General features: G+C 41.5%; 1 protein-coding gene across 1 annotated transcript; it reads left to right on the top strand.

Moving 5' to 3' along the window:
* Positions 1-6,596: 6,596 nt before the first annotated feature.
* Positions 6,597-9,060, top strand: LOC308273069 (sperm-associated antigen 11A-like; the record flags this gene model as incomplete). Its single annotated transcript, XM_080710186.1, has 2 exons — positions 6,597-6,651; positions 8,846-9,060. The coding sequence occupies 2 exons, from the start codon at positions 6,597-6,599 to the stop codon at positions 9,058-9,060; spliced, it is 270 nt and encodes an 89-aa protein (XP_080566312.1).
* Between the last annotated feature and the right edge of the window lie 915 nt (positions 9,061-9,975).

The raw sequence follows: 9,975 nt of genomic DNA, 5'->3' as shown, positions 1-9,975 counted from the left end.
TCTGAGCTACATCCCCTGCCCAATTTTTTTATTCTTTATTTTGAAACAGGGTCTTACTGAGTTGCAGAGGGCCTCGCTCTGTAGCTGAGGCTGTCTGCGAACCGTGATCCTCCGGTCTCAGCCTCCCAAATGCTGGGATTACAAGCTTGTGCCACCAGACCTGGAAAGAATTGAGTTTGGATCATGGAAAGAAAGCCCTTAAAGAAAAGGAGATGAATTGGTTATACTGAGTCGTGTGTGTGTGTGTGTGTGTGTGTGTGTGTGTGTGTGTGTGTGTAAGATTCAGCAATAGAAACAGAAGGGAGACACAAGAAAATAAACCCATGTGGATTCTAGAATAAGAGAAAGTCATTGGGAAGATCTTTTCTAGGGAATAGAAATATACTGTGGTGTAATTTTTTTTTTAACCAAAGGAGAAAAACTACCCTCAGGGAAGCAAGCTGGTGGGAACCCAGTTTATTGCCTTACTTGTTCTAAACCCAAAAGCTATGAGCCAAATAGCTGAGAACCAAGCACTTAATATAAACCTCTGGTGACTAGGGAAAATGGCCTTATAAAAAGTCAACAGCTAGATGTGGAGGATCACAGGGTCGAGGCCAGCCTGAGCAACTTAGTAAGACCCTCAGAAATTTACTGAGGCCCTGTTTCAAAATAAAAAATAAAAAAGAGTTGGAGGTGTAGCTTGGAGGTAGAATGCCTTTGGGTTTAATCCCCAACACCAAAAAAATAAAAAATAAAAATAAAGATATAAAACAAAAAGTCAAAGTAATCTCCTATGGTTTTTAGGAGAATGTGGGATAATTCCATGAGATATAGAAGGCTGAAAGTTTTCCTTCTTTCTGCAGGAAGAAATGGGGAGATAACAGATATGCCTCATTAAAAATGAAAAGCCAGCCGGGCGTGGTGGGCACGCTTGTAATCCCTGTGCTTGGGAGGCTGAGACAGGAGGATCACACAGGTTCAAAGCCAGCCTCAGCTACTTTAGTAAAGCTCTCAGCAACTTAGTGAGACCTGTTTCCAAATATAATATAAAATAGGTCTGGGAGTGTAGCCCGGAGGTAGAAAGACACCTGGATTCCACCCCCAGTACCAAAAAAAAAAGAAAGAAAGAAAGAAAGAAAGAGAGAAAAGCCACTTGGCCCAATAAAACACAAGTATGAAATGGACTTCAGAAGAATGGACTGATTTAGCCAACTGCTGTATGCTTTTTAGTGGTAGCTTTGGCTTTAGGAACCTACATAGCATCAAACCCCACGGATTTAACCCCAAAGGACATAATCATGCTTTTTGACCTAGGTAATGGGCACACACAAAAAAGAGTTTGAACATGACCTGTAGACATAAAGGTAGAAATGAAAGTGTTTTGTTTGACATTTTATGGAGTATATACTGTTCCACTTGGTAGTAGGTAGAGTGCTTTGTGCAGGTATATGTGTGTGGGCTTAGCATCACAACTTATTACATTTGCAGAAGAAAGAACACCTGCCCACTGTTAAAAGACCTGATTCTAGAGCCATAGCCGTCCCTGTCCTCAGGGGCAGCCAGTTTCCCCAAGGGAACTGCGGGAACACAACTATTAATGGTCCCTTCCTGTACTGATATTACAGTTTCATAAATCCTCGAGGTTTTCTTTTTTACAGTGGCAAAGTGTACTTAAGACAGAAATGACTATTTTAATCATTTTAACGTAGTTATTCAGTAACTACCTCTGTAGCGTTAATGCATTAGCAGTGCTGTGTAACCTTCGTCACTACCTAGTTCTGGATTTTTCCCATCCCCACAAGGAGCTCATCCCCACTGAGCAGATCCTCCCTATTTCCCTTCTTGCTGCCCATGGTGACCACTGATCTGCTTTCTGTCCCTAAGACCTGCCATCTCTACACATTCACCTTAAGCGAAGTCATGCAATATGTGACTGCCTTACTTCACTTAATCAAAAATTTTGAAGTTATACCCAAACTTCATTACTTTTATACCCAAACAATATCTCATTGCACGAATATGCCATAACTCTTGGCTGCTGTGACTAGCCAATATTGGAACACTTTCCACTGCTTAAATATGCACACCTGGGATTAGAATTGTTAGAGGATGTTAATAACTATATTTGATTTATTGAGGGACCACCGAGCTCCCTCACAACTGCTACACTGTGTTATAGTCTCACCACCAATGTACTAACATCCCAACTTTTCTATATCCTTGCCAACAGTTGCTATTTTCGATTCTGTGGCTTTAAAATTTTTTTATGGCCATCTTGATGCATATAAAGTGATATTTCATTGAGGCTTTAATTTGTATTTTCCTAGTGACTAATGGTATTGAGAATACTTTTGTATGCTTCTTGGATACTTCATATCTTTGGAGAAATGTCTATTTCTAAGGACTGTTTCCATTTTTATATTGGACTATTTGTCACTGAATTGTATCAGAGTTTCCTTTAATGCATAAAAGTGTGCTACTGTTTGCAAACCCCCAAAAGGATTTCCTCTCCTCTCCTTCTATCTATGTGGGTAATACACAGCGGACATGGTAGTTACCTTATGTAGTGGGGCAAGTTGAATTTTAGTTCCTCAACCCTGCAATTAGATGAATTTATGAGCTTATCACCAGGTATTGATGAAATTAGCCAATGAACTTGCTTTTCTAGTCAGTCTTCTTTGGAGTGACATGCCTAATTTCCCAGAAGTATTTATGAAATTCTTTCTTGGGTGTTGTCTGAGTCTGTGACTTGGAAATAGAATCAAGTCTGGAGGAGAAGGTGGGCGATAAAACTTGATACTATTAATTTGTTTCTCCCCCAAATGAGCTGATATTCCAATCCAGTTTATAAAGTTTCAAACTATGTATAAAATTCCTCAATCATAATTTCAGAGCTATTTTATTAGTGGTAGTACTGCTAGAAAAAAGACACCATCCACTTCTACCCCAAAACTTTTCTAAACAAGGAGCACTATAAATAAAAAGAATGAATAAAAAGTATAAAACATGTGTTTTATTGTCCCATCTTCCAAGGGGACTTCTTTAAAACGACTACTATCTTTGGATGTATGCACGCTAGTATTTTTAACATACAAGAATTCTTGTACCTCATGGTTATATTTCTCCATACGCGGAGATACATCTAAAGTTATAATTATTTGTTGGGACCCGTGAACTCAGGGTGTGATGTTGATGTGGAGGATAATATGCATAAGGCCTGAAAAAACTTGATTGTCCCTTTTTGTTTTGTTTGTCTGTTTGTGGTACTAGGGACTGAGCCCAAGAGCTACATCACCAACACTGTTTTATTTTTATTTTGAAACAAGGTCTCACTAAGTTGCTGAGGCTACCCTCAAACTTGAGATTGTCCTGTCTCAGCCTCCCAATACTGAGATTACAGGAGTGTGCCACCACTCAGGGCCTCTTGCGCCCACCTTTAAAAAAAATGGAAGATTTGAGATGTGTTCTGAATGAATGCTCCATGGGAAAAAGACTTCAAATTTTATTTTATTTTGTTTAGAGACATAGATTTATTTAGAAAAGAAGGAAGAATTCAGGCCATCATGAGGCTGAGAAATAGCAACCCTTGACCTGGAGTGTTCATTTTTACAGAGTGACAATAGCTGGGGCTAACCTAGAGGGGGAGTTGGGCAGAATCACACAATCTTGTGCCAGTTTGCCCTGTGCTTGCTCATTGCCCTCCTATCCTGTGACTTTCGAGGCAAGGCTGTGGGCCAAGGTTATGGGCCGTGTTGCTCAGGAGTTTGTTTTGCACTTCCAAGTTTTGTGGGTACTTTTTGCATTCCAGTGGTTTATGGGTGCTTCACTTTTGAAGCTCAGTGTATCTTTCTGTTTCTGTCTACCTGAATTCCTATCTCATTCCCCACCCTAGACTTGCGATCCCTTGTTCTTAAGGTTTGATGAAGAAAGAAGATCCATCTTCTAGAACTGCTTCAAGCTGGCAAGGGGCGGTGTCCCTGCAAGGCCAGATGTAAAGTTTCTGCCTACTTGACTGATTGAATGGTAACAGACAAAGCCTGGTCTTAGTTGTTGGGATGGGTTGGAATCCTTCCATTGCCATCATCTTAGCCATAAAAGTGTTGTCATCTAGAAGATACAAATTTTGCTAGGATATGAAGAAGTAACCTAGTAGTAGGACAAAGCGTGATAACAGCCAGATGAGGCTAGGCAAGTAAGCTTTAATAATTTCTCCTGCGAGCCCGCATGCCCGCATGGTGGCGCACACTTGAAGGCTTCTAATTTTAATAGATTTGTTGTCTACTCACATGTACATATGCATTCCTCACACATGCACATGTATTTTTCTATCTATTTTACAACTGTTAGTTCATGATTACCACTTAGGGTAACCTTTTATTTTGTTTTACTTTTTCAGGGACAAATTGTAATTCCCAATTTCCCTGGAAGTCTTATTTTCACAGGTGATTTTACAAGGTACCTAAAGGGCGAGGGACTGGGCGTCTCTTGCTAGGCACCACTGCTCTCCCATCACTCCAGAGCTGGAAACTTCCAAACGAGCCCCTGGACCGCCCATCTTTTGGATGATCTCACTGTTCACCCATGCAGTTGGTCTGGGCCATGATTGATGTCTCTTTTGCAAAGTCCACTTTCTAGGTAAGATCAGAGTTCAGCTATGTCGTAGAACTGGTTAAATAAGGTAGAAGACCGTCCATGAGAAATACTGTGAGGCTGTTATAAACAATGAGAGGGCTCTCTGTGTAACTACTCAAAGGTCTCCAAGATACACTAAATAAACAAGTCAAGCCAGAATACGACTTGAGGTCTACTGTTGTTGGTAGAAACAGGAAACCTGGGCATGTTTTCTTATGATGACAGTAGCAAGTGCTGTAGAGACTTGGATGGAAGTTGACTCTCCACGTTCCAGTTGTATTATGAGAATTTCAAGAGAGAGACAGGAGATCCTGGCACTGATATCAATGTGGGCAAAACGTGTAGCTGCTTCAACAGGCCGCTTCAGCATCACTCGATGTAAAAACCTACCTAAGAAAGTCTGTTCCTCTGGACTCCACTCTGTGCACCCTCCTCATTGTGAAGACTGGCCTCATGTTCCTGACTTCAAGATGGGTCTTTGTTCTGCAACACAGGCTCTGCTAAGGTCTCTCTGGGCACAAGTCGGCATAGCCCTGTGGCCCTTGGGTCTTCCTGTCCCCCAATAGACAAGCACTTCCTCAAGTGGGAGTATTTTGGTTTAAAACTGTTTTGTATATATATATATATATATATATATATATATATATGTATGTATATATATATATATATATATATATTACGCTGTGTTGGGTCTGGTTTTCTTTTCTCACTTTGTGTTTGTAAGGCTCATTCATGCTGTACACAGTTTATCTGCTCCTGCATGGGACTACATTTTATTACTGTCATAATACACTAGTTAAGGTATATTCTGTTGACAGTGAACACTGCTATAATGGACAATTTTTTTTAGTGTTTTTTTATTTTGCAGGGTCTCACTGAGTTGCGGAGGACCATGCTAAGTAGCTAAGGCTGTCCACAAACTGCGATCCTCTGGTCTCATCCTCCCGAATGCTGGGATTACAAGCATGTACCACCACGCCTGGCTTTACAATGGAAGATTCGTGTTCACTTCTCTTGGTGTACACGGCTTCTGTTGGGTCTACAATTGGGACTGGCGTTTCTGAATTGTAGACTTTCTGTGTGTCCAACCATGGTGGGCCTGGCCCAAAAGTTTGAATGGAAAGATAGGAGAGGAGGAAGGCTGATCTCGATTAATGAGGGTCTACATCTGAACATGTGTAAAATTATGAATAAGACATGGTTAACCTGGACAACCATTGGTGGGAGGGGGGAAGGGAAAACGGGGCGGGGGGAGAGGGCACCAAATATAGTTTAAATGTATACTATTTATGTTCAATAAACAATTGTTAAAAGAAAAAAAATTGAAACCAGGGAACATATCTTCATTTAAGCTATGTTTCTAATATGTTTCCTCTAATATGCCCAAACTAGTGAGCACTGGGGATACCAGAGGGACTCCAGACAATGGAAGGGAAATCTCAGCAAAGTTCGAATGGAAAACTAGGAGAGGAAGGAGGCTGAACTTGATTAATGAGGGGCTATTTCCGAATATGTGTAAAAGTATGAATATAGCAAGTTTACCCTGAGTATTAATTGTCGGGAGGGGGGAAGGGAAAATGGAGGGGGGAAGAGGGCACCAAATACATATTAAATGTATACCATTTACTTTCAATAAAAGAGTCAGTAAGATCTCTTAAATAAAAAAAAAAAAAACTATGTTCCTATCACCCAATACAGCACTTGGTGCTAAGTAGCCACTCCTCAAAGTTTCTTTGGCCTTCATTCTACTGATTCTAGAAGTGACACAACCCTGTCTATTTTTAGGCAGAAAAGAAAGGCTATTATTCAGTACCTTCTGCCCACAGTCTTAGTCAGTAGAGCAGATAAATGTGCCCATCCCTGATTAGTGCTATCAGAAACCTATAAAGGTCCCGCTTCCCTTCCTTTCCACTCGACTCTGCTATTCATCAGACTCGATTCCTTGCACAGAAGGACAGGGAAGTCCGTGGGAACCATAAAACATGAGGGTCTTCTTTCTTTCTGCTGTTTTCTTCTGTTTGGTCCAAAAGAACTCAGGTAAATGTCCCCTGGGTGGCCCTGGGGAAGGTAGTGTTACAGAAAAAGAACACTTCTGTGCGTAGCAGTGTGGGGACAGCATGCAGGTGTATCTGTGTGTTGTTAGAGGGCACAGATGGATCATGCCAGGGCTCAGTCCTAGACCACGTTGATCTCCTTTATAAAGACTTTTGAAAATCTAACTACGGATGACGAGGGCCAAAACGCAAAATTGAAAGTTATCTTTACTTTGATACAAGTAGTGCTCACTACAGTCTGAGAAACTTTTTCAAAAGCAAATGATGGTCATAAAGAGCAAGAAGAGAATCAGAGATTCTTTATGGTGGCCCCAACAGTTCACAGATAAAAAACCAAGGTCCAGAATAAGCGCCAATTTACTGCTGTGGAATGAAATGAATGGTCGTAGAATGTCTTCACACTTACAGCTTTCATAGATAACTTAGCTTACAGGTGGAACAACTGTGATGGAGCTATTGAAATTAATTGTTCAAGGAGATGAGGAACTGTTGAGAAGTAGTGAAGACTACACCCAAGACGAGACCCCAAGTCCCTGGGCTGGTGGCTCCTCTGTCTCTGCTAAAGGTGGAATCCAGATCTTCAATCTGCTCTTCCCTCCAGACTTTGAAAGGGCCGATGTGATCCAGGAACACTGTTCCCATTTGGAGCTGAGATGTTGTGCAGGACCAATTTTATAACCATGCAAGAACTTACCCTGTTGTCGTTATTGCTTTTAAAATCATGATACGTAGCAATTGCAGACCTGATATGAGACCTTTCTTTTAACCATTTTTCCCGTAGTACATCCCTTAAGGGAACTTTTAGGTGATTGTACTTAACATACAAGCCCACAAGTCATGGTTTTATTTCCTTCTTTATATTGTAGGAATAGACTAAAAAAAAGGGCCCAGAAGGTGAGAATCAGAGCTATTCCCCCAATTCCTGGACACTAATGCCTGTCATCATTCCATTCTGTTTTCCAAAATTCCTTTTGTCTCCCCCAAATGCACATATGCACATCTTTCTCCAGGGGGCTGGAGAGCCTGGATGCAATAGGAAGCATTAGCTTCCTCTCTCTCTCTCTCTCTCTCTCTCTCTCTCTCTCTCTCTCTCTCTCTCTCCCTCTCCCTCTCCCTCTCCCTCTCCCTCTCCCTCTCCCTCTCCCTCTCCTTCTCTTCTCTTTCATACTAGGGATTGAATCTAGAAGCATTCCACCTCTACGCTACACTTCCAGCTTTGTTTTATTATTTTTTGTTTTAAACAAGGTCTTGCCAAGTTGATGAGAGCCTTGCTAAGTAGCTGAGGCTGGCCCCAAAGCTGTGATCCTCCTGTCTCAGCCTCCTGAGTACTGGGATTATAGGCGTGCACCACCACGCCCGGTTAAAGCAGCATTTTCTTAGAGCCTACCGCGGGCCAGGTGATCTTGCACAGAACATGTCACGTGATTTTCCTGACAATGTTTTGAGATATAATTGTTTCCATTTTTTTTTTTGGTGGTACTGGGGTTTCTGGAAACCCTTCTACCTCCGGGCTACACTCCCAGACCTATTTTTATATTTTTATTTGGAAACAGGGTTTCTTAAGCCAGCGCGGCTGGCTTCGAACCTGCACGGTCCTCCTGTCTCCGCCTCCCAAGTGCATGATTACAAGTGTGCGCCACCATGCCCAGCTAATTGTTTCCATTTTAAAATTAAGAAATCTTGAGTGAAGGCTAATTGAGTGAGGTGTGTATGTACGTCTCTACCATCTTGTACTCCATTAAGAAGCAAGACTACAATGCATTAATAAAAAAATTAAAAAACCTAAGAAATCAAAGCTCAGTGAAATTGAAATGGGGGCTTGTTCAAGGATGCTTAGCTTTGTAAGCATATGGTAGATCTGGGCGTGGTGGCACACGCTCATAACCCCAGCATTTGGAAGGCTGAGACAGGAGGATCGCGGTTCGTGGACAGCCTCAGCTACTGAGCGAGGCCCTTTGCAACTCAGTGAGATTCTGTTTCAAAATAAAGAATAAAAAAGGGGCTGAGGGTGTAGCTTGGAGGTAGAATGCCTCTGGCAGGATTCCATCCCCAGTACTACCCAAAAAAAAAAAAAAAAAAAGGATATGATAAACTCTTGTAGTTGGGCTGTGGGTTGAAGTCTTCTTTTCTTGTCTGCTACACAAACTAAATGCCAATCTATTTTGTTGAATCCATAGGGGATGTTCCACCTGGAATTAGAAATACTATCTGCCTCATACAACATGGGAAGTGCAGACTTTTTTTCTGCCACTCTGGTGAGAAAAGGAGGGACATTTGCTCTGATCCCTGGAATAGTTGTTGTGTACCGAAGGCAGAAAGAAATGAGAAGCCAGAGGAGGCTGACCAGTCTGGAATGTCAAATGCAAGCTCCTTAAAGGAAGAGCTCTCTTAAACCCCAAAGGCTTCAGAGCATGTGTGGCTGACAGCAGGCGCTCAATAAACATTTGTGGATGGAATCCGGTACCAAAGACGGAGCTCTGTGAAAGAATTTTTTTTAATTGGCATTTTTACTTTTTAAAGGAGTTTCAAGATACTGTAATATTCTACCTCTTTCCCTTGCTTCCTCCTTTCCTATTCTAGGTAGTATGTAGAGGGGGAAATTGATAGGGGGAAAGTATAAACTGGAGCTCCAAACTTTATTTTCAGAGACACAGAAATGCAGTTACTCTGATGACTTCAATTCCACCTAAATGACATCTTTCTTACCAAACCGAATACTGCCTGTCACCTATTCACCCAGTTTACAGTAAGCCTCATTCTTTTCTAAGGCCTCCTTAAGTAATACCAAAAGATCACAGTTAAATACAGTTCTAGAAGCCAGGCGTGGTGTATGCTCTGTAATCCTAGAACTTGGGAGACAGAAGAACCACAGGTTCAAGACCAACCTCAGCAACTGACAAGACCCTGTTTCAAAATAGGAAATAAAAAATAAAAATAAAAACAAAAAGGGCTAGGGATATAGGTCAGAGATAGAGCACCCCCGGGCTCAATCCACGGCACCAAAAATAAAATGAATAAATAAATAAAATTAAAAATAAATACAATTCAATTATTTTCAAACATCTACTCTTAGGTTGTCTCAACTGAATAAATCAATAGTCTTATGGAGTATGCGATAATATACAAGCATTTCCACTTTAGGGATAGAGGAATAGCGAGGACCACTAAGATTAATCAAACTGCACCTCGCCAGCAATTCCCAAGCTGGACTCTTGGTATCCTAATCAATCAGCGTCTGCTCTGTGTTACTTCTAAAGCAGGCATTTCTGAGCAGCTAGAGCCAGGTGGGGCCCGCCCATGCAGACCC

Source organism: Muscardinus avellanarius, assembly GCF_963383645.1.
Source record: "Muscardinus avellanarius genome assembly, chromosome: 14".
In the NCBI taxonomy this organism is placed as follows: Eukaryota; Metazoa; Chordata; class Mammalia; order Rodentia; family Gliridae; genus Muscardinus; species Muscardinus avellanarius.
This window is presented reverse-complemented; position numbering and strand designations above follow the sequence as displayed.